Source organism: Sus scrofa, chromosome 13 (genome assembly GCF_054392235.1).
Source record: "Sus scrofa isolate SSC_HxYL_T2T_F1_AM1 chromosome 13, Sscrofa_HxYL_maternal_Yorkshire_Landrace_v2.0, whole genome shotgun sequence".
NCBI classification, from domain to species: domain Eukaryota; kingdom Metazoa; phylum Chordata; class Mammalia; order Artiodactyla; family Suidae; genus Sus; species Sus scrofa.
Window position 1 is genome coordinate 52,860,441 of NC_139395.1, and position 26,516 is coordinate 52,886,956.

At 37.2% G+C, this 26,516-nt stretch overlaps 1 protein-coding gene across 50 annotated transcripts in view; it reads right to left on the bottom strand.

The window, feature by feature from the left end:
* The window catches only part of ERC2 (ELKS/RAB6-interacting/CAST family member 2), a 983,951-nt gene that overhangs the window by 639,066 nt on the left and 318,369 nt on the right, over window positions 1-26,516 (bottom strand). For all 50 annotated transcript variants that reach the window (XR_014823359.1, XR_002337959.2, XR_014823361.1 and 47 more), the window contains one exon: window positions 6,072-6,227. Coding sequence is in view for 17 of the 50 variants with exons in the window: in XM_021070729.2 (XP_020926388.1) it covers window positions 6,072-6,227 (156 nt within the window). In the remaining 33 variants the exon portion in view is untranslated. The remainder of the gene's footprint in view (window positions 1-6,071; window positions 6,228-26,516) is intronic.

Here is a 26,516-nt window from a genome sequence, read left to right on the forward strand (position 1 = left end):
TTTTTAGGGAGCACCAGCGGCATACACAGGTTCCTAGGCTAAGGGTTGAATCAGAGCTGTAGCCACCAGCATATTGCCACAGCCATAGCAACAGGGAATCTGAGCCACAATATCAACCTACGCCACAGCTCACAGCAGCACCAGATCCTTGCCCACTGAGCAAGGTCAGGGATTGAACCTGCGTCCTCATGCATGCTAGTCAGATTTGTTTCCGCTGAGCCACAACGGGAACTCCCTCTATGTCAAATTCTCATTGAAACATTTAAAGTTATCTATTTTAATATACTTCTAATTCTTAAATGATTTTCTATATAAGAACTATTATTAGCTGCCTTTATTTACCTATTTGGATTAAATAGTTGCATATTGACTTTGAGATTGATTAAAATCATACTCTGTTATTAAAGAGGAATCAAATGCTGAGTAAATTTTATCACCAATGGGCCATAAAAACAACATTCAACTGAAATTGGAAAAACATAAACAAAAACCAAGCAGGAGGCATAACTCTCCCAGACTTCAAAAAATATTACAAAGCCACAGTCATCAAAACAGTGTGGTACTAGTACCAAAACAGACAGACTGACTAATGAAACAGAATAGAGAATCCGGAAAGAAACCCTGACACCTATGGTCAATTAATCTTTGACAAGGGAGGCAAGAACATCAAATGGGAAAAACAAAGTCTATTCAGCAAGCATTGCTGGGAAACCTGGACAGCTGCATGCAAAGCAATGAAATTAGAACACACCCTCACACCATGCACAAAAATAAACTCAAAATGGCTGAAAGACTTAAATATACGACAGGACACCATCAAACTCCTAGAACAAAACATAGGCAAAACACTCTCTGACATCAACATCATAAATATTTTCTCAGGTCAGTCTCCCAAAGCAATAGAAATAAGAGCAAAAATAAACCCAGGGGACGTCATCAAACTGAAAAGCTTTTGCACAGCAAAGGAAACCCAAAAGAAAACAAAAAGACAACTTTCAGAATGGGAGAAAAGAGTTTCAAATGATGCAACAGACAAGGGTTTAATCTCTAGACTATACAAGCAACTTATACAACCCAACAGCAAAAAAGCCAATCAATCAATGGGAAATGGGCAAAAGACCTGAATAGACTGTTCTCCAAGGAAGATATACAGATGGTCAACAAACACATGAAAAAATGCTCAACATCGCTGATTATAAGAGAAATCCACATCAAAACTACCATGAGACACCACCTCACACCAGTCAGAATGGCCATCATTCATAAGTCCACAAATAGCAAGTGCTGGAGGGGCTGTGGAGAAAAGGGAACCCTCCTGCACTGTTGGTGGGAATGTAAACTGGTACAGCCACTATGGAGAACAGTTTGGAGATACCTTAGAAATCTATACATAGAACTTCCATATGACCCCGCAATCCCACTCTTGGGCATCTATCTGGACAAAGCTCTCCTTAAAAGAGACACATGCACCCACATGTTCATTGCAGCACTATTCACAATAGCCAGGACATGGAAACAACCCAAATGTCCATCGACAGAGGATTGGATTCGGAAGAAGTGGTATATATACACAATGGAATACTACTCAGCCATCAAAAAGAATGACATAATGCCATTTGCAGCAACATGGATGGAACTAGAGACTCTCATACTGAGTGAAATGAGCCAGAAAGACAAAGACAAATACCATATGATATCACTTATAACTGGAATCTCATATCCAGCACAAATGAACATCTCCTCAGAAAAGAAAATCATGGACTTGGAGAAGAGACTTGTGGCTGCCTGATGGGAGGGGGAGGGAGTGGGAGGGATCGGGAGCTTGGGCTTATCAGACACAACTTAGAATAGATTTACAAGGAGATCCTGCTGAATAGCATTGAGAACTATGTCTAGATACTCATATTGCAACAGAACAAAGGGTGGGGGAAAAGATGTATACATGTAAGGATAACCTGACCCCCTTGCTGTACAGTGGGGAAAAAAAAATTAAAAAAAAAAGAAAGAAATACATAAGCAAATGAAAGCATGGCTATTTTAGGATCTATTTTTTCATAATTAGGTTAAATTTTTAAATCTTTTTTAATTAAAAAAATAGTAAGCTTCCAAGTAATCATGATAGAAGATACATTAGACCTCTATTAAGGAAATATTCGGATTAAAAAGCACTTCCAAGCCTGGCATCTTTGTAAACAGTGATCATTCCGAAGATACCTCTCCAAAAGACCAGTAAAAGAAAAGTTCTCTGAGGAAATTTTAAAAGCTTTCTATAAATTCACAACAAACAGCAAGAAGAAGTAACAATATTTAGCTGCAACTTTGGGTTTGGTTTCCAAAGAGTTCCACTCCCCTCCTCTTGCAGCATTTTATAAGAATTTCTGAAAAGTTTTTCTGCAACGACTCTTTGAGTCTTTATAAACCACCAAAACAGTTTTTAACGTCAACTGTCCCTGCCTCAAACATAGCATTTTCTGCTAGTAGATCCAAAGTCACCTTATGTTTTCCATTTCTATAACTACTTCCTTAAACTCAGTGAGTTAACAATCACATTTCCGTTTCCCAAGTTTTGGAGCCTGTAGATTTTTCCAATTTAAATTAAAAATGTCTTTTATTTTTTGAAAACCTGTCATTTCATACAGACTTGAGTTCTTCCTATTTCCCTATCTGTGCAGAGTTGGGGGTTTAATGATATTTTACTTATCCTTCTAGGTTTGCTCAGACATTGATCTGAGTTTGCATTCTTCACCAGACCTGTCACTGCAGTTTTCCCAATCTGATTATTTAGACAAAAAAAAAAAAAAAAAATGCTAACTCTAAAGTTAAACAGCTTGCATTACTCCAGCCCTAAGTGAACTTTCCTTCCATCATATCTTCAGGTTAGTGTTTTGAATGCATTTCTTATTTTCCCAACTAAGTGGTCAGTACTGGGAAATGGGAAATACTTGGAACATGCACTTTTAGTGCCCCTCTGTAGCTAGCTCAGTATCATGTGCTAAAAAAGGATGTTTAGTAAGTCTTTGGAGACCACAGAGCTCAAAAGTCACCAATGAAAGTTTTATCGATACAACTCTGCATAAATAAAAGGGTTCGAGAGACTCAAATTGTGATACTAAACAATTTTCTTGTCGATGTGTACAACCATTACAAAAGTTAGCTCCTTGGGTATCTGTGATGATACTGACAAGCAATGTATTCATATAAACTTTGTAGAAGAGTTATCCTATAGCCACAATGGACTATGAACTATGATAGTGATCCAATTTTAGAGGATATTAACCCATGCCTCTAAAATTTAACAAGTTCTATGATAAATAGTTCACTCAACTAGAATCAGTTCACATAGCCTAAGGGATCCCAAAAAGCACAAAACAAAAGCACTAAGGACTAAACGCATACTGATAACTATGTCTTAATAGAACTGCTTGACCATACCTAGGCTTAAATAAGGAATCACACTACCCTCTCAATGTAGAAAAGAAAAATAAATAAGTAAAGTAATGATATGAGGTATAATGAATAAATGTTATAGTCCAAACCAATAAAAACATTCTTTCAATGGAGAAAATATTAAAAACTAACACTTACCAGTATTTCTTACCTAATTTTTACCAGTCTATAGGGGATATTTGCATGATATTATAAGAATTCATTTTTATCTGTATTTCTTAGAAATTTATTTTTTCCTTGTTAGGAAAAATATAATAGTTATTATTACCATTACATTTGATTATACATCAATAATAATTGATATAATTATTAGCTACTTTTTTGAGCCAGGTACTTTAACTACATTATTACATTTAACCCTATGAGGCACCCTCTAAGGTTTGCAGTGTTGCCCCCATTTTACAGAAGAGGAAAGTGTGCCAGAGTGACTTAAGTCACTCCCCAAGGCCATGCAGCTAGCAAAGGCAGGCTAGAGATTTATCAGAGTCTACTTTAAGTCTTCAGCCTAGTCTCTTTTCATCTTTCTCAATTTCTCTCCGTAACCATCCTTCTGACCTGACCACTTTGGGAACCTCTGGAAGTACCTATTAAAAGTTAAAACCATCCTAAGAATTGATGGTGTCTCAGAAGACTGTGGGCTAATAAAGGTCATGACTTGCTTGCTGAAGACATATATTTTATTCACCTGGACACAATCTATGGTGAGGGCAACGTTTACAAACTTCATGGCATTTTCAGTTGTATAAGTGGCTCAAACTATCTCCCACTGTTGAATGACAGAACAGGGTGGTGAGAAAAAGTTTCAGCCAAAACAATAATTTCTCCCAAACTTCATGCATTCACTCATATCTGTGCATTTGTCATTGTCTGCAGGCCACCATACTAATATGCTTGCTGCACCTTATCTCAACTCTCTAAGAGGGAAGGATTGCAAAAAAGAAACCAGAAGGGAGGACTGAGTGGAGAAACCCATTCTGCATTTTGTGGCCAAAAGAGAGGGGTTACATTCAAATATATTGGACCTTCTCCTTTTCTTATTTTCACTTCTTGATCCAAACCTTTCAGCATAATTTCAACATCAACTTACAGATGGAAGTTGGCAGAATTAAACATAGTTTGGTTTTTTTCCCCTAGAGAAACACATATACATACACAAACATACATGGTGAAGTAGAACACTAGATATTATTATTTCCCCTCTATAATTTTGCAAATTCTCTGCAATGAGTATGCATGTATTTCACAACTGATAAAAATCATAACCATCATTTTAAATATTTTTTTCACTCTACTCCCACTGCTTTCTCACAGAAGTCTGAATCACTCTTAACTCTCCTACATTTTATAAGGCAACAACTAGGAATAAAACCTAGAACAAGAACAAGAGTGTTTAAGAGCAAGTGGTAGGAGAAAAAAAATGTTTAAATTGGTATGGTTATTGTTTGCAAAAAGAAAAATGGTTTAAATAGAGGAACAAATTAATGCATTTCAAAGTGTCAAAAGGCCTACTGAGCTATTCATAAATTTAATAATTATGCATATGTAAAAATAATAGATTTTCAGGTAACTGATCTATTTGCAACCCAAAGTCTTTAAAACTGGCAATACTGAAATAAAACAATGGAACAGGTTACTATAATAACATTTCATAAATATTCCATAGCAGCATACAACAATAATAACAAGAGCATTCTCAGTCAAGGGACTAAGTGCTTTAAATGTGTAATCTGGAATTGTCCAAGCAACTCAACAATGAAGGTATTTTTCTTTTTCTTACCATATTTTATGGATGAAGAAACTGAGACTTAGAGAGGTTGAGTAATTTCAACAAATGGCAGCACTAGGACTCAAAATCAGTTCTGTTTTTAGATACTATATTAAAAGCAAAATATCTTCATACCATTCAGAGCAGTTAAATTGGATTCTAGGATCAATATCTTTTAAGAAAATCACCTTATAGAGATGGACCAAAAATTTGGCAATTTTAAAAACAGCAAACTTATGAAAACTTGGGAAATTTAGAAAAGAGAAGACCATTAAAAATAAATGTTGGGGAGTTCCGTCGTGGCACAGTGGTTAACGAATCCGACTGGGAACCATGAGGTTGCGGGTTTGATCCTTGCCCTTGCTCAGTGGGTTAACGATCCAGCGTTGCCGTGAGGTGTGGTGAAGGTTGCAGATGCAGCTCGGATCCCACGTTGCTGTGGCTGTGGCGTAGGCTGGTGGCTACAGCTCCGATTCGACCCCTAGCCTGGGAATCTCCATATGCCGCGGGAGCGGCCCAAGAAATGGCAAAAAGACAAAAATAAAATAAAATAAAATAAAATAAAATAAAATAAAATAAAATAAAATAAATAAATGTTAATTCCCAAGACAGAAGAACACCAAAGGAACTCATTAGAAGACCCTGAACTCTTAGTAAGTAGAAAGTCTACCAAAGGTTTTCTCTGATGTCTTTCTGGAATCTATGCTTCTGAACTAAAAATCCTCTTCATTCTTTCATCGTCCATATATTTCATATATCACATAAAGCAGATTATGTGGATATTTGAGGAAAGTATATATGTAAACCACAACTTTCTAGTCACACTAAGAGTATAAAAGTTTATAACTTTGGACCATACCTTGGTCTTCATGAACTTGGAGTGACTTTTGTAAACCTCTATTTGTTTTATCTCTTCTTCACGGTCCTCAGTGTTTAGCACACCATTGGCTTTTAACATCTGGATCTCATCCTCAAGATCCCTTATGTTTCGCTCCAATGAAGCAATTTTTGTGTCCTGTTGGTAAAAAAAAAAAAAAAAAAAAAAAAAAAAAAAAAAAAAAAAGAAAAGAAAAAGAATGAAAGATACAATTTTTTTTTCAATATTATCAAAACAGAATTTCAGAAAGCAATTTTGGTAGTAATACATTAACTATGTTGTAGACAGAGGCCTGAATTTAGAAAAAAAAAATTTCACTTCTGAAGATAACTTTAGATTATTTTTAAACTCTCAATTAAAAGCATATGTCAATACTATAGAGAAAGTTACCTACATGTGTTTGTGTCTTATCTGGGAATCAAATTACCAAAGCAACAGTAATATAAGTAATCTAGAGTCCTAAAAAAACAAAAACACCACATAAGTGGACAAATTTGTAATTCTAGATATAGTTGAACAGTGTATATTTTTAGGAGTCTACTTGTAAACACAAAAATGGTTTGTTCGTATGTGTATTCTATGACAGGTTTTATAAGACATGCTTAGAATTTGACTGTGAAAGAGAAGGAAATTCAAGTCTACTAACAGGGAAAAGGATTCTCATCTAAAAAACAGGCATAAGTGAAATTAAATAACTGAGTCATGACTTAGTATGAATGATACACCAAATATTGAAAATTTATAGCAACTGGAAATAATATATCACATCATGATTTATTTGGTAAGCAGTCAGCTCCCTGCATGACAAAAAACATTACCACCTTGAAGGGCATTTCTAACCTATTAATTTACATAGTTAAAAAACTAGAAATACTACACTCAATTGTGGGGTTAATTGAGGAGAAAATATAGTGATTTTTTTCTTAAAAAGGGAAATGAGATTCTGCACATAAGTATGATAAGTATGAATAAGTATGACATAAGTATGATCAGAAGTGATGAATTAAAAAGCAGGTAAGGAGTTCCCGTTATGGCACAGTGGAAAGGAATTCTACTAGGAACCATAAGGTTACGGGTTCGATCCCTGGCCCTGCTCAGTGGGTTAAGGATCCAGTGTTGCCATGAGCTGTGGTGTAGGTCACAGATGCTGCTCGGATCTTGTGTTGCTGTGGCTGTGGCGTAGGCTGGCAGCAACAGCTCCAATTGGACCCCTAGCCTGGGAACCCCCATATGCCGCAGGTGTGGCCCTAAAAAGACAAAGAGACAAAAACAACAACAACAACAACAAAAAAAAAAGCAGAGACTCTCAAATCAGAGTCTAAACCTTTTGGAAGAAAACCATTGAAAGTTTGACTTCTAGTTTTCTGTCACCATCTACCTGACATTTTATTGTTCAGATTCAAGGAGCTTATATTACATTCGTAACTGAAAGCTGATGAAAAACAAGCCAAGTGATTTTTTTTCTTTTTTTGCTAATTCATTTTTTAGAATCTAAAAAAAAAAAAAAAAAATTTCCAAAATAAAGATAATAAATGGGTTAATCTATTTACAACTCATAGAAAAAACTTTTCAACATTTATGTCTGTCCTGATTTTGTGGCTATTTTCTATTTTACTTTCCTATATTACATGCCCAATGGCATGTTTCATGTGGCAATATGATAACCATTATTATCATTAACATTGCCATCATTGTTAAAAGGAAAAAACAGAGGAGCAGAAACAGCTACTTACTGAGCTCTACTGTGTGCCCATATCTGGGTCCTCTAAGTGCTGGAGACACTTTAATTAATTCTCAGAAAAACCTCAAGAATATAAAAGAAAAAGATTCTGAAATTTGCAAGATTATTATGGAATGTTACATTCAGTAGTATTTCATTTTGCTTTAAGAATAATATTTATTTTTTCAGTTATAACAGTAATATACTTTAAATTCACAGAAAATGGAGAAAATCCCCTCTAATTCTACTACTCAGGGATAATGTTTTTATGTACAGCCTGCCAGTTTTTTTCCTATTTTAGATGCATTATCTGGGAAATCTTGTTTACTGGTGGTTTGAGCACAGAGAATGTTGTGGATGGAATGTCTACTGCCTCCAAAATTTATATGTTGAAACCGTAGCCCCTAATGTGATGATATTTGGGGATGAAGCCATTGGGAGGTAATCAGGTTTAGATGGGGTCATGAGGATGGAGACCTCATGATGAGATTAGGGACCTCATAAGATGCAATACCAAAGGGCTTGTTTTCTTTCTCTGCCATGTGAGAACACAGCAAGAAGGTGGCTGTGTGCAAGCCAGAAAGAGAGTTCTCATAGGAATCCAACCATGCTGCCACACCTACCTCAGACTTTCAGCCTCCAGAACTATGAGAAAATCAATTTCTGTTTTTTAAGTCACAAGCCTGTGATATTTTGTCATAGCAGCCCACATTGATGAATGCAGGGAGTCATCCTTAGTAACTCATTTGAGTTCTAAGCTATGAGAACTCTACAGATAAAAAGAATAGCAATAATGAAAAAGGCTATGGAGAAAGAACTTCTAAAAGTTCCAAAGCACCTTCATAAATAAAAGAGTGTCATTTTAAATCAACATATTTTCTTACTATAATATTAATACATGCTGATTACAGAAAACTTGAAAAGCAACATAATTATGATTTCCACCCAAACCCATCACCCAAATATACCCAGTGTTAACAATTTTATTTATCCACATGAAAGTCTAGTACTATATTATTCTTTTAAAACATAGAAGAGGAGTTCCCATCGTGGCTCAGTGGTTAACGAATCCGACTAGGAACCACGAGGTTGCAGGTTCGATCCCTGGCCTTGCTCAGTGGGTTAAGGATCTGGCGTTGCCATGAGCTGTGGTATAGGTCACAGATGTGGCTCGGATCCCGAGTTGCTGTGGCTCTGGTGTAGGCTGGCGGCTACAGCTTGGATTCGACCCCTAGCCTGGGAACCTCCATATGCCACGGGTGTGGCCCTAGAAAAGACAAAAAGATGATAAATAAAACATAGAAGAATATCTCAATTAAAACTAATCATTATAATATAGATTTCCTCTCTTTTGTTAAGATACAATCTTTCAATATTTACAAATATCTAAGTACAATCTTCTCAAGAGTTTAACTATAAGTTAAGTGTGAAAGGAAAGGCCAACATTCCAGCTTTCTGGTATAAAATCTCCTAAAATCTCAGATTCAAATCTAAAGTTTATACTTATGTATATATGCGTATTTATACTTGTGTATATATAATTTATAGTCCCATACTTTACACCTTAACTTCTTGATGACATCTGTCAAAATTTAAGGTCTCAATCATGTAGCCAAGGGGAGAAAAAACCCTCAGCTTTCTTCTCAGTCAATTCCTAAGGCCTTAGTTACCAAGGACCACAATGGCCAATTTCTAAATAGGTTAGAAGGAGTTTTTCACTTGATTTTAAAAAATTACATGCTGCTAAAGAAAGGTCAGAATCGTGTTAGATAGAAAAATAGAAACACAGAAAATCCTCTTGACCCATATACATCTGAGTTAAAATTTCACCAAATGGTGAAACACAGTTTAAAAATAGCACTTTTTAATTTTAACAATTCTCTTAAATTAACCAGTCTTTCTTTTTCCTCAACAATTTCTTTTTCCTTACCAATTTGTTTTTTCCTTTAACCAAAGACGTCCCAAAATACCAAAAAAAAAAAGAAAAAAAAAGGGAAGCAAAAAGAAGATGAAAAAAAAGAGAAATATTATAGACATCACTTTAATAAGGGTCTATTTTTTTCCATCCTTATTTATACTTCTGTTCATACAATAAGAAATCAATTCTAAGAACTCATTCCTAAAATCATAAACATAGAGAAAAGGAGATGGGAGAATATCACAAGATAGAAGAACAGACAGAAAATGTACAAATTTACTAGATGATTTATTGATTCTGCCCAAGAAGATATTCAAAATGCTAAGCCAGAGAAAGACATGAGGAAATATAAACATAAAAATAAAGGCAAAGAAAATGACTCCCGTGGTCACAGCTTCTCCATTGCCTCAGCTTTAGGAATTCAGGGAGAATACGTTTTATCTTTTTATTTTTTTTAAGTTCTAAAACTAAAATATACGACTAAAAACTTGTATTTCAAGAGAACTATGGAAGGAAACTACCTCACAAGGCCAGATGTGGCTCGATGTAGTAATAAATAAGCCATAATAAATTATGGGAGTTCCTGCTGTGGTAGAGTGGGTTTAAGAACCTGACTGCAGCAGCTCAGGTTGCTGTGGAGACACAATTCAATCACCAGCCTAGTGCAGCAGATTAAAGGATCCGGTGGCATTGCCACAGCTGCAGTGTAGGTCACAGCTGTGGCTCAGGTTCAATCCCTAGCCCAGGAATTTTAGGTGCCACAGGTGTGGCTGTTTAAAAAAAAAAAAAAATACTAAATGCACATGCTCAAAAACTCAAGCACAGGTTTAGAACAGAGAGAAAAAAACTTAACGGAAGATGTGTGTAACATCCCCCAAAGTGGAGTTTTAGAAGGTAGAGAGCAACATTTCACTCCCAACCCCCAAAGAATTTTCATCAAAGCATCTTTACATGTTATTTATAACATGTTTTAAAATAATTTATGTAGTGATTTTCAAATATTCATCCAGACTGTGTTTTACAAATAAGTAAGCTCTCAAAACAGAAAATTGTAGGCCTTCCTTAGAGACAGAGAAAGTGAAACAGAACACCTAACAGCTCTTCCCCAAATCCACAGAACACAAATGCTCTGTGAAAAGGAGTTTGCAGGGTCAGCTAAGTTTGAGAAATAATTTTGGAGGGTTCTCAATGCATATTAGCTTGAATGGCTCCAGGAACCCATACAGCAAAGTATTCAATTTACCTTGACTTTTTTTTTTTTTCCCTAGTATTATTTCACTAGAAGTTACTTCTTAAAAAATAAAAATTAAAAAAAATATATATAGGACTTTAATGATCATGTTAAGCTCAGGGTTATTACTAAAGTGAAGAGTCAAAACAATGCTTTAGATTCTTCAAGAGAAAATTTGCCATGATTATCCCCAATTAAATATAACTGGGAGCATAAATATCCAGATCACCTTGTCAGCTTCTGTCTCTCAAAAGTCGTTTACTGACAGATTGCTCTGAGCTCAGATCAGTGAAAGAATATAATTCCCATGCTCCTAGAACTTACTACTCCATGTCTCAGGTGACACTTTTTAAATAGTCTTGAGCTAGGAAAAGCATGAAATTGTTTTGCTTTTATATTATAGTTTAGTTAAGGATTGTAAGAATGTTGGGGGAAAGTTTGGGGGGGGAGCCAACTGAAATGGGTTTACTTCATTACCCATGAATTAGAAAAAAAAAACCTGAACTGAATGTCTCTTTAAGTCATTCCTTTCTATGCATTCATAAAATGATACTTGTAATAATACTTTAATTTATACATAAGTTATAGATCATAACTCCTACTTAAAGAGTCATGCCCAAGACTATTTTACACCTATCATCCAAAAGATACAAAATAGGTATCTGATGGGAAACCAATAAATAAATCACTGGAATTGAACCCCTAGCAGCCATCTACCCAATTGGCCTACCCTGATGATTCTTAAATCAGCCATGAGTGTGAGGACTTCAGCAATGAGCATGAATGTCAGGTGGGAAGACTAAGTTTATCTCTGCTTTATCTTTTTTTAAAAAATAATCTTTGTATTTTTCAGGGACATGTCTCCCACAGTTGATAGTAAAATTAGATAGAGGAGGTCTCTCATTCTTTCATATATACAGAGAGAACATCTACTAAGTATACGTCAACTTGCCAGGTGTGTGAGATACCAGGTAGATCTCAAGAAGATTCATGGGCATCCTTCTCTAACATGGAATACATCCATGTTACACAACATGTGGTCCACTTACCAGAAGCACGGACATCACCTGAGAGCTTTTTAGAAATGGAGAATCTCATGCCACAACTTAGAACTATTGAATCTGTATCTGCATTTTCATAAGGTCCTCAGGTGACTTCGGTGATCTAAATGACTTCAAGTGTCCAGCATATGCCAGGGACAAGACGGTTCAATGCAAAAGTAACCAGGACAACTTTACTGGCCAAATATATTTAGACAAACACAAAGCTACCCTCAAGAGCTATCCAACTTTATGTAAGTATACAACAACCCTGGGGGTAACTTTCTGGAGCAACTTTGACAGCAAGGATGTATTTATTACCCATTTTGTGTTTGTCAAACATTATGTTCCCCTTAAACAGCAAGAAACAGATTTCAGTTCCTCTCTAGGAACTGTGAACACTGAAAATGGTGAGTGGGTGGAACATCAAAAAAGCAGTATCATTTAGTCACAAGAAGTAATAATTATGTTATTGCTGAGTGTCACAATGTGCTTTCCTTTCAAATACAGGAAGAATTACTGGTTTCATTTTAATATCAAGCCAAGAAGGAAAATATAAGCAGTTTTTACAGAGCATGGAACTCACTGTGATCATATATTGGTCTATGAACATTAATCAACAAACTTAAGGTCAACCGGTTTAAAGAAAAGATGTGATCTAATGTTTAGGAGCCAAGACAGCCCTACATAATTACATTACACTTTATTTAGAATAAAATTCTAGACTATTATTACTGGATACCACAGAGGCTCTTGAAGGATTAACTTTTAAAAATCATCTAGTTATAGTTGCAAACATAACTGAGCAGCCCTTGGTCTGGTTATCTGAGTAATGCCCTGCCTTTGGAAGGATTTACTGTGTGGGATTTACCATGGTTATATAAGCCCAAGTTAAGCACTCCAGTAAGAAACCAACTTGGACTTGTTGGGAGGCCTGTTCAAAGGCAACTAAGGCATGTTAGAATAAAAACAAAAGATCAAAAACTCTTCTTCTTAAGCCTTATCAAACTATAAAAAAATGATAACCTAGATTAAAAGATGACAGGGGACATACCGTACTGTTTTTTCATGGTGGTGGTGTTTTTGTTTGCCTCTTTGTTCAAATGGTATCTAATTCTTTACAACAAAATGTCCAAGCACAGAGTCAGGTTGGGCTAGTTCAAATTAAAAGTAATTAGGGTGTTTTGATGTGTTTTCATGGTCTAATTTGCCTCCTTCTGACCATTCTTTATGAAGCACATGCCCCATGAATGCATCCGTCCCCTTGTCCTATCTCTGTGCACATTACTAGTGATCCACAGGGAGAAAATATGTCTCTAGTGGTTCTTGCTGGACACTATGTGACCTCTGGGATTTCGATCTCCATGTATGAATTTGTTGTTATGGTTAACAGACTCAAGTCTAACAAAAAGAGCTAAAGATAAAATAATTCAATTGACCCTTAGAGAGTCACAAACCTGAATGCAAATCTTGCTTTAGGCTTTTATGTTTTGGGGCAAGACAGCAGGCCTCTCTGAAATAAGACCATACTCAAGAGCTTGTTATGAAAATTGCAAGTGATCTATAATGCATGAAAAGTATCTATTACTGGAACTCCCCCAGGAGAGTAAAGGGTTGCCATTATTATCATAAGCCAACAACACTATATTAAGACCCTACCCATCCCTCACTCCTGTGAGGTAGAAGAGACTATTTTTAGTCCACCATGTTTGCCTTTGTTAGTGTTTTCCTAACCTTGCTAATTCTAAGGTTGTTATGAGAATTAAATGAGTGACGGAGTTCCCGTCGTTCGTGGCGCAGTGGTTAACGAATCCGACTAGGAACCATGAGGTTGCGGGTTCGGTCCTTGCCCTTGCTCAGTGGGTTAACGATCCGGTGTTGCTGTGTGCTGTGGTGTAGGTTGCAGACGCGGCTCGGATCCCACGTTGCTGTGGCTCTGGCGTAGGCCGGTGGCTACAGCTCCGATTCAACCCCTGGCCTGGGAACCTCCATATGCCGCGGGAGCGGCCCAAGAAATAGCAACAACAGCAACAACAAAAGACAAAAGACAAAAGACAAAAAAAAAAAAAAAAAGAATTAAATGAGTGACAACATGTACAACTTCCAGAATAAGACCTAACACAGAGTAGGTGCTCTATAAAGATTGACTTCCTTCCTGTATCTGTTTCTTTTTGGGCTATCTTCTCAGCTTCTTTTCCTCTTGGAAACTAAATTTCCCCAACTCCCCATGGTCTTAGTGGGATTTTCATTTCTGACCCTCCATGGCAAGCACTATAGATTCTCCAGACATTGACTGATCTGGGGATGAACTCACTATGCCATCAAGGCCAATCAGAGTTCTTTGAGGAGACCAACACAAATCCAACATCCTCCCCTTTTCTGCGATTACGAGTGATAAGAAAAATATTGGCTTGTGGCTCTTTGTGGCCTTCTTTGATACCATGAATTAATAATCTGCCTAAATGACTGAGCCCTTATAAACATCATTCGAACAGCTAGATACAGCTACATCTAAATCAATCACTCTCCAGAATACCAAAATACAATAGTGGGGTTTCAGTTACTTGTAACCAGAAAAGTATAATATGTAAGAAGCAATGTGAAAGGTAACAACAAAATACAGTTATATATAATATTTTATAAGAACACAGAGATGTCAGAAATGGGTAAGACAAACATAAAAGAGTCAAGAAACCTCCAAAAAGCACAGGACCATAATATGGGGTATGGAGATAGGTAAGAATAAGATTATCATATAGAAAATTAAATGTTAGTCAGAAGTAATGCACAGAAAGTCAAGAGCACTCAACTTGATGTCCAGCACATAGTAAGAGAATAATCACTGACTATATATCAAGGAAGAATAAGATGGGACTGACTACAAAGTATAGATCTCTTTGAGTTGCAGTGGAGAAGAGAATGAAGAGAAGGTGAGGCTGAATGATAAGCAGTCTGCAGAATCAAGCTAGGAGTCTGTACATGAGTCTGACAGGAGTCTGTACTTGAGTCTGACTGGGAGTCATTTAAAAGCTGGTAAAAAAAAAATAAGGCAGTAAGACAGCTTTGAGGAAGTTAATAATAAAAAGAGAAGCTTAAGTGGAAGTTGAAACAGTAGAGATGATGAGCTATCAGCCTAGTGGTAAAATAATTCTCAGATGTAGTTGAGAATCAAGTTTAGAAAAAATAGTAGAGGAATCACCAAAATAAAGATTGGTAAAAAACTGATGGAAGTCATGAAAAAGTTGCAGAAAACAAGAAAGTTTTAAGAAATAAAGGGAGTCAAAGAAAGGTTTAAAGAGACTGAATACCAAGGGGAAAAACAGAGGATTATCACTGGTGACATGATGGCAGTTTCACTGCAGATGTGTTATCTTAATTGGAAACTGAAGCCCAGTGTTTTAAATCCCACAGAATCAGAGGTGGTTGCTGGGTCATTCAATAATCAGTATCACTCAGGGCAAGAACCAACCAGAACAGATGCCACCTGTAGAAATGAAATCATGTCTGGGAATTCCTTGTGGGGACAGGGGTTAATGCTTTAGTTGCTGGATTTGAGGGTCCCAGAGTAAGGGCTAGAGAGGGGTACTCTGAGAGTATGGGGGTAATCGAAGAAATATTTTGTTATCTTAACAACCAGTATAGCTCTACTAACCTGTGGACTAGGTTTTGGTGTGTATGTGTGTGTATGTGTGTGTGTTAACAATGACCTGGCCTCTGAGGACATTTTCTTTCAGGATGGAGGTAACACAAAAATCTGTTAAGTTCCTCGGGCTGGAAAAAAAGACACATCAAAAGATTTCATTTTTATGCGCACATTTTCTTCTTCCCCATTTATGTTAAAATACAAAAATATTTGCATTATCTGAATATACAGAAAGGTATAGCACAGGCAGAAGCAAACAGTGTTTCTCAAATGTGGTATTAAAAATGCAGCTGATAACAACCCTAGCTAAAGCGTACTGATCACTAATGTAAGCACTGTACTCGAAAATCTCACTTAATCTTGCCTACAACCCTATGAAGTAAGTATTTATTTTACCCATTTTATAGATCAGGATACTTACAAAAGCTAAATAACTTACCTACGATTTTCTCTTTTGTTGAAATAATGTTAAAGGTTCAAGAAGGTGTCAAATCAACAAACCAAATTTATGTAACTTTCATGTCCTTGTAAATGTTCTACTTGACTGTAAATGCAGTATATCCAGTCAGCCAACTCCCAAACAGTAAGTCAACTCTGGGCTTTAGATTTATTTCCTTATTCCTTTTCACCTCAAATACGGTTAACTGTGTAGCCCTTGTCAATCACATACTTCCTATTTTTCTCTCCCTTGTTCTTTATTTCTTCTCTGATAAAAGCTTCCTACCTTCCACTCCATTTTGCAGTTCTCCAAGTGGAAACAGTCTGCTTCATGATAATACTTCATGAACTGTGGGTCTGTATCACCTGAATTGTCTTCTCTAATCACTTTCTTTAGACATCTTTTATAAGCTCAAATGGTTCACTCCACGTAGCCTTCCCCTGAATGGGAACGAAGAGGCCACGCGCTGGGATCTTGCTGTTCCCTGGACAACCTTAGGACAGACTAGTTTCAGAGATAGTCAACTACCTAGAAGCTGGGCTATTTTAGTCCTTTCTTCCACACAGTACTTTTAGCCTTTAAAGATCACAGCGTGTGTGTAGCCTGCCCTCCCAAGCCTGGATCCATGTCATCTTTCACAAATATCTGAATCCAAAGAGAGCTTGAATTCCCAGAAATTCAGTGAAATAATACTTTGCAAAATTGTAAATGCACTACAGGGAGTAATAAAAAGATAGACATCTGACACCTCTATTTGCTTCCAACACTCTTTGGGAAAAGTCTGGGTGAACAAGTTCTCCTAACTGGCCTTCTACCAACCTGAACTTGTTCTTCCCATTCTTTTAAACATCCCCCAAGGCCCTCAAGAGCCCTGGTTTGGAGCCTCATTCTTAGGATCTCCAAAACATACCACAAACCCTTCTATGTTCAACAAGTTTGTCTCATGGAAAAAGCAACAGGCGGCAGAGGAATTGAGGCCACCCCAAGTCACCAGTGCAGTCTTGAGGGATGTGGAAACTGGACCGTGCCTTAGGGATAAGGCATGTGACAACTGGTACACTGTCATTACTGAAGCTTGAGGCGGGAAGTTCACTTGAGGCCTGTGGTTGACTTCTCAACCCTGCTGGTGGGGGGGCACACGCCAATAAGGAAATTGTAATCCCTAAATAAACAATAAGCTGGGAACCTGAGCACCAACAAGAGAGAGCAGGGCCTGCTGGCCAGGGCAGGGGTGGCCAAGATGGCACAAACAAAGCAAAGATTTAAACTTTGCAATAATGCCATGTCCATAGGCAGGGCCTTTGAGAATCTAAACTACCAGTCACTGAGCCTCCAGACTTGGCAGAATTTTTAAAGCAGGACACTTTCTTTAATGCTTTCAACTTGCCAGATGAGAACAGTTAGAGTCAGAAGAGACAAGTGACTTGCCAACAGCCCAACAGCCAGGAAGCTAAGTCCCTGGGTCATTTATTATACCACAGGACTATTGGGAGCTGCTAATTTATTTCTCCACTGGTTTCTCATTTCAAAGACACTTTTAAATTCTTTCCACAGGCAAACTGTGTGTGTATTCAGAGCTAAGACTCTTCCTCAAGTAAGGCTATTAAATTCTTTCTCTCTGGTGGTCCTTGCTCAAAGGTACCACCTTTTTTCTACATGTAAAATTCAATTTCCAGACTGAAAGGGAAGGGCTGAAGCAGAGAATTCCTTGAGCATCTATTGTATGTCAGGATTTTCCCATGCATTAATCCATGCCACAACTCTACACAGCCTGGCAACATGGGCCCAATGCACAGAAGGGAAAGCTAGATTTCAGAGCAGCAGTAGGTGGCAGAGCCGGATTCTCAATTTCCATAAATAATATAACCATCTTCCTTTGGAGCCTTTTTGATTCATCAAAAGAACCAGGACAGAAGAAACTGTGTATTTTAAGCTTTTTTGATATATGGTTTTTCTTTCAACGAATTATTGTTTTTCCTAAATAATAATTCCTGATCATTCCTATATAATTAATGCACATTGTTGAAAACATAAACATATAGGGGAGGAAAAAAAAGAAAAAATCCTTTATAATCTCCCCTTCTATAATCAGTTGTCACCATTTTGGTACATTTTTTTCTAAGCTTTTATTCCACACTGATAAATATAACCTCTTTACACATAAATAATATGAAGACTCTAACTACCAAAAACCTTAGAAATGCATCTGCTAGTTGGCTATTTTATGGTTCACTTTAATTTTTAATCTTTGAGTAATCAAATTTGTTGATCCTTTGTAATATCTTTATTTTGAAATAACAACTTTATTTATACAAAATATATGTACTATAAGTTCACTCTTTTAAAGTATACTATTCAGTGATTTATGCAACAATCAGCACTATCTACTCCAGGATATTTTAATCACTCCACCACTGTACCTATTAGCAATCACTCTTTTTTTCTCCCTAGATCCTGGCAACCACTAATCTACATTCTATCTCTATGGACACACCTATATTAGGCATTTCATATAATATGAGGCCTTTTGCAACTCGTTTCTTTCATTTAGCATAATACTTTCAAGGATCATCAATGTTACAGCATGAATTGGTCCTTCATTTCTTTTCATTGATGAATAATATTCTACTATATGGACATCCTATATTTTGTTTACTCATACAAGATAATGAATATGTAGATTGTTTTAGGTTTTTGTAATATGAACATATGTGCATAAGTTTTTGTGTATACATACTATCAATTGGTTGGGTATACATAATGTGTATGTTTTAACATTTTAAACTACTGCCAAATAGTTTTCTAAAAGGATTGAACAATTTTACATTCCTAACATCAAAATAGGAGGGTCCAGCTTCTCAACTTGTTACTGTCTTTTTATTTTAGCTATCATAGTTGGGGAGAAGTTGTATCTAATTGCATTTTTGATTTGCACTTCCCTTATGACAAGTCATGTTGGACATTTTTGCATATACTTGTTGGCCATTTTGTATGTTTTCACAGGAGAAATATCTATTCAAATCCTTTGCCCAATTTTTAATAGAACTGTCTTTTTTTTTTTTTTTTTTTTTTTGGTCTTTTTGCCCCCTCTAAGGTCGCTCCTGCAGCATATGGAGGTTCCCAGGCTAGGGGTCCAATCGGAGCTATAGCCACCGGCCCACACCAGAGCCACAGCAATGCGGGATCCGAACCGCATCTGCAACCCACACCACAGCTCACAGCCACGCGAGATCCTCAACCCACTGAACAAGGCCAGGGGTTGAACCCACAACCCCATGGTTCCTAGTCGGATTCACCAACCACTGAGCCACGACGGGAACTCCAGAACTGTCTTTTTATTTTTGAGTTTTTCTTCCTTTATTTTTAAGTGATCTTTTAATTAAAGTATACTACATAAACAGATATGCAGATCAATGGAACAGACTGGGCATCCCAGAAATAAACCCACACACCTATGGGTCAGATGATCTTCAACAAAGGAGGCAAGAGGATATGGAAAGGGAAAACGACAATCTCTTCTGCAAGTAGCACTGAGAAAATTGGGCAGCTGTATATAAACCAATAAAGTTGGAACCCATCCTCACACCATGCACAAAAATAAACTCAGAATGGCTTGGGGACTTAAACATAAGATATGACACTATGGAAGTCCTAGAAGAGAACATAGGTGAGACATTCTCTAACATAAATTGCACGAAGGTTTCACTGGGTCAGTCTCCCAAGGCAATAGAAATGGAAACAAGGATAAACTGTTGGGACCTAATCAAACTTGCAGGCTTTTGCATGTAAAGGAAAAAATAAGGAAAAAAGGGAAAAAGACAAGACAACCTAGAGAATGGGAGATGTTTGCAAAGGATGCAACTGACAAATGTTTAATCTCTTAAATATGCAAATAACTCATGCAACTCAACAACAAAGAAACAAACAACCCAATCCAGGGGTGAGCAGATGACCTAAATAGACATTTCTCCAAAGAAGACAAGCTTATGGCCAATGGGCACATGAAAGGATGCTCAGCAGCACTAATTGTTAGAGAAACGCATGTCAGGACAGCAATGGGGTGCCACCTCACACTGGTCAAAATGGCCATCATTAATATGCCTACAGATAACAAATGCTAGAGAGTCTATGGAGAAAAAGGAACCCTCCTACACTGTTGGTGGGAATTTAAGTTGGCAAAACCACTATGGAAAACAATATGGAGGTTCCTCAAAGAACTGAAATACTGAGTTGCCATGTGAACCAGCAATCCCACTCCTGGGATATATCCAAAAAAAAACCTACAACTCAGAAAGATATATGCACCCCTAAGTTCATGGTAGCACTATTCACAATAGCCAAGACATGGAAACAATCTAAATGTCCACTGACAGATAAATGGATTAAGAAGATGTGGTGCATATATGGAATGGAATACTGCCATAAAAAAAAGAGTGAAATGATGCCATTCACAGCAACATGGATGCAACTAAAAATTATCACACTAAATGAAGTAAGTCAGAAGGAGAAAGACAAGTGCCATATGATATCACTTATGTGTGGAATTTACAGTGTGGCACAAATGAACCTATCTACAGAGCAGAGGCAGACTCATAGTCATGGAGAACAGACTCGTGGTTGCCAAGGGAGAAGGGGGAGGGAATGAGATGAACTGAGAGTCTGCAGTTAGTAGATGCCAACTATTACATTCAGAATGGATTAAACAATAGGGTTCTACTGTATAGCACAGGGAAGTGTACTCAATCATCTAGGATGGACCAAGGACCATGATAGAAGAGAATATTTTAAAAACTATGGGTGTGTATGTAGGTATGTGTGTGTGTGTGCATGTGTGTCACTTTGTTATATAGCAGAAACTGGCCCAACAGTGTAAGTCAACTATACTTTAATAAAAAAAAAAAAAACAGGAATTCCCGTCATGGCTCAGCAGAAATGAAGCTGACTAACATCCATGAGGACACAGGTTCAATCCCTGGCCTCATTTAGTGGGTTAAGGATCCAGCATTGCTGTGAGCTGTGGTGTAGATCTTAGATGCGGCTCAGATCTTGCATTGCTCTGGCTGTGGCATAGGCCAGCGGCTACAGCTCTAATTTGACCCCTAGCCTGGGAACCTCTGCGTGCCATGGATGAGGCCCTTAAAAAGACAAAAAAATAAAGTAATAAAATAAAATACAAAATAAATTAAAAATGTATACTATACATAAGAAAGTAGCCAAATCATAGGTTTTTAGCATGATGAATTATGATGACGTGAACACACCTGGATTATATACAAACCATATCATGAAACAGAATATTACTTACATTCCAGAAGCCTCCTTCATGACTCCTCCTAACCTCTACACCCTCTCTCTTCCTCCAAATTAACCACTATCCAGACATCTCATACCACTGATTACTTCTGCCTATTTGTGCAACACATACAAACAGAATCATATTGTATGTGTTCTTTTCTATCTGGCTTCTTTCCACACTGTTTTGGGGGTATTCAATCATGTTGTTACATAAAGAAATAACTTGGTCCTTCTCATTACCATATATAGCATTTCACTGTTATGAATATTCGCTATTAACTTTCCACTGTCACCGTTGATAGCGAATTCATTTGTTTCAAGTTTTTGGTTATTCCACATGTAGTCACGTTTTGTATCTTCTATTTAAATTAGGTCTTGTATACTGTCACCAGACATGTTTCTACTATATTTTCTTAGCCTCTTTGCTGAAAATTCCATCTTGTCCTGCTTTACTTTACCTCATATTCCTGTTTGAAAAACAGTCACAGTGCTGGTAAATGACTTAAGCTTAAGAACAAAGACCGAAAGGCATAAAATTATTCCTATGGTCAGCTGAATGAGGACATAATGCATTGGTCTAGGCACGCGGGACCTGTGCAGATTGGCAATGCCGTTTGCACAGCATATGTCCTCTTAAGAATAAGAGAAAGAGGAATTTCATGGCCCCAAGTGGTTTATGAGCAGTCGTTAGCAGAATATGCATTAGCAAAGAGAACCAAGGCGCAAAACCTAGGCATGCCTTGTGGAAGCACAATGATGATTCTCTAGATGCTATGCATAGATGGCTAATGCCAAGCTTCCTCAAATGCTAATGATTGTCAGAGTAAAAGCTTAACCATCTACCAGCCGTGTGACTTTTACAATAATAAAAGAACTTTTAAAATAATTTAAAAAAAACTGTATCCTGCACCTACAGCCCCCTCCTCACCTGACGTAATCCCAAACAGCAGAATAAAAGCCATGTGGTTTCTTGAGGCTGCACTCTTGGTTCCTGAGACCTTGAGTCCCCAGGTGTCCACCTTTAATTAAGACAAATGTCTCTTTGTCTTGTTTTATGTTAACTTTTTCCTTAAGTTTCACAGCACCCGTTCTTTAGCCCTAACTTGCTGAGATGGTCTCAGCAGTGTACCACTGTTAGGTCTGTTCCTACATATTTTGGGTTTTTTAAACAGCACCCAAAATTATGTTTTTTTCTAAATTTCATTTTATAATTGTTTGTTACTGGTATGTAGATGCTTCATTTTAAAATAGTGACCAGATATTTATCTATTACTCTAATAGTTTATATATAGATTCATTGAGATTTTTTACATACAAGATTATGTTGCCTGTAAATAGGATTTCCCATCATGGCTGAGTAGTATCCATGAGGACTCGGGTTTGATTCCTGGCCTTGCTCAGTGGGCAGGGGATCTGGTGTTGCCGTGAGCTGTGGTGTAGGTCGCAGATTCAGCTTGGATCCAGTGTTGCTGTGGCTGTGGCGTAGGCTGGCAGCTACAGCTCCAATTGGACCCCTAACCTGGGAACCTCCATATGCCACGGGTGAGGGCCTAAAAAGACAAAAAAAAAAAAAAAAAAAAAAAAAAACAGTATGATGCCTGTGAATATCCTTTATAATTCTTAGAATATCCAGAATATTGCTGAGTAGAAGTGACAATAATAAGCATTCTTATTTTTGTTCCTTATGAGGAAAGCTGTCAATATTTTATCATTAAATATGGTATTTGTATACAACTCAACAGCAAAAAAAACCAATCAATCAATGGAAAAATGGGCAAAAGACCTGAATAGACATTTCTCCAAAGAAGATATACAGATGGCCAACAAACACATGAAAAAATGCTCAACATCGCTGATTATAAGAGAAATCCACATCAAAACTACCATGAGATACCACCTCACACCAGTCAGAATGGCCATCATTCATAAATCCACAAATAGCAAGTGCTGGAGGGGCTGTGGAGAAAAGGGAACCCTCCTGCACTGTTGGTGGGAATGTAAACTGGTACAGCCACTATGGAGAACAGTTTGGAGATACCTTAGAAAGCTATACATAGAACTTCCATATGACCCCACAATCCCACTCTTGGGCATCTATCCGGACAAAGCTCTACTTAAAAGAGACACATGCACCCACATGTTCATTGCAGCACTATTCACAATAGCCAGGACATGGAAACAACCCAAATGTCCATCGACAGAGGATTGGATTCGGAAGAAGTGGTATATATACACAATGGAATACTACTCAGCCATAAAAAAGAAAGACATAATGCCATTTGCAGCAACATGGATGGAACTAGAGACTCTCATACTGAGTGAAATGAGCCAGAAAGACAAAGACAAATACCATATGATATCACTTATAACTGGAATCTAATATCCAGCACAAATGAACATCTCCTCAGAAAAGAAAATCATGGACTTGGAGAAGAGACTTGTGGCTGCCTGATGGGAGGGGGAGGGAGTGGGAGGGATCGGGAGCTTGGGCTTATCAGACACAACCTAGAATAGATTTACAAGGAGATCCTGCTGAATAGCATTGAGAACTATGTCTAGATACTCATGTTGCAACAGAAGAAAGGGTGGGGGAAAAACTGTAATTGCAATGTATACATGTAAGGATAACCTGACCCCCTTGTTGTACAGTGGGAAAATTAAAAAAAAAAAAAATGGTATTTGCTGTAGCTTCCTTTTGGCTACCTCTTATCAGATTAAGAAAATCTTTTCCTTCTAACTGGAGTTTGCTAAAAGCTTGCTTTTCTTTAAGCATGAATGAATACTACAGCTATCAAATGCTTTCTCCATATTTACTGAATTATATTAATTTTTCTCCATCTTTTTAATGTCAATAACATTGATATCTAAATATTAGTCCATCCTTTCTTTATTGGATTAAGCATAAAGTGGTTATTGTTACTAGATTCAGTTCACGAGGATATTTTGCATTGATCTTTGTGAGAAAGAGTGCTTGTAATTTTCCTTTCTTGCAACGGCTTTGTTGGGTATTGATATCAAGGTTATACTGGCCTCATAAAATAAAATGGGAAGTGTTCCCTCTTTTTCTATTCCAAGGTATAGTTTCTGTGTGATTGATAGAGTTTTTTCCTCAAATGTCTAGCAAAATTCACTGAAGAAACCACCTGGTACTGCAGGGGGCTTTTATTTGGTTTGATTTCTAGATAATTTTTGGTGGTAAGATTTTAAAACATAGAAATGTTTTCTTTAATATTTAGGACTACTCAGATATTCTATTTCTTTTCATGTGGTTTTGATAAGTTTTTTAAAGAACTGATCTAAAATTTCAATTTTATTATCAAAATGTTGTTAATAAAAATCCCTTCATAGTTTTAAAGTCAATGAGATTCATAGCGATTCCCCCTTTCAATCATGATATTGTTTATTTGTGCTGTCTCTATTTTTCTCAATGGTTCTGACCAGGATTTGTCATTTTGGTTAATCTCTTCAAAAACTAGTGTTTAGCTTTCATGTTCTCCTCTAGCATATTTTAGTTTGTATTTATTTATTTCAGCTTTTATCTCTGTTATTTCTTTTCTCCCATTTTCTTGTGGCTCTATTTGATTTTCCCCTTGCTTTTTAAACTTAAAAAGTCTTCTTTCACAGACAGATGGCCAAAAAGCACATGAAAAATATGCTCAAATCACTAAGTATTAGAGAAATGCAAATCAAAACTACAATGAGGTATCACCTCAAACCAGTCAGAATGGCCATCATACAAAAAAATCTACAAACAAAAAGTGCTGGAAAGAGTGTGGAGAAAAGAGAACCCTCCTACACTGTTGGTGAGAATGTAATCTGTGCAACCACTATGGAGAAGAGTAAGGGGGTTCCTTAAAAAAACTAAAAATATAGCTACCATGCAATCCAGCAATTCCACTCCTGAGCATATATCCAGAGAAAACCATAGTTTCAAAAGATACACACACCCTAATATTCGCTGAAGCACCATTTACAATAGCCAAGACATGGAAGCAATCTAAATGTCCACAGACAAAAGAATGGATAAAGATATGGTACATATATAAAATGGAATATTATTCAGCCATAAAAAATGAAATAATGCCATTTTCAGCCACATGGATGGACCTAGAGATTATCATACTAAATGAAGCACAAGTCAGACATAGAGGGGGGGTGGGATAAATTAGGAGATTGGGATTAACATATACACACTACTACGTATAAAATAGATAGGTAAAAAGGACCTAGTATATAGCACAGAGAAATCTACTCAATCCTATATAATAACTTATGTGGGAAAACAATCTAAAAAGAAATGGATATATGTATATGTGTGACCAATTTACTTTGCTGTTCACCTGAAACTAACACACTATGTAAGTCAACTATAACCCTATAAAAAAGTCTTCTCTCAGAGTTCACATTGTGGCTCAGTGGTTAACGAATCCGACTAGGAACCATGAGGTTGCAGGTTCGATCCCTGGCTTTGCCCAGTGGGTCAAGGATCCGGCGTTGCTGTGAGCTGTGGTGTAGGTCACAGACGAGGCTTGGATCTGGCGTTGCTGTGGCTCTGGCGTAGGCCAGCGACTACAGCTCTGATTAGACCACTAGCCTGGTAAACTCCATATGCCGCAGGAACAGCCGTAGAAAAGGCAAAAAGACACACACACAAAGTCTTCTCTTAACCAAATTAAATGATCTGCTCTTCCCCAGACATGTCTCATAATTTCCAACCTCCTTGCCTTTGCTGATACAATTCCCACTTTTGATAGATAATCCTTCTCCCGCTATCCAAATCATGCCATTTTTCAAAGCCCTCCTCAAATGCTACCTCCTACAAAATGCATTCCCTGCTCCTCTTATATTTGATATCATCTGAGCCTCTGCAGCCCATTTTTCCAGTCTCTGGTCACTATTCATATACTTCCTTCCATTAGCTCCTTAAAGACAGTGTACTCACTTTTTCTGAAAGGCCCACCATGGTGCTACACACAAAACAGCTGCTTGGTAGGCACTGCTATTTGTAATTCAACTTCATAAGTTTCATTCACACAAAAGCTTAACCTGTTTATAGCAGGAATTATCAATTAGCAACTCAAACATTTAAATACATATAAGTACATATAAGAAAGTTTGGGGAGTCCCCGCTGTGGTGCAGT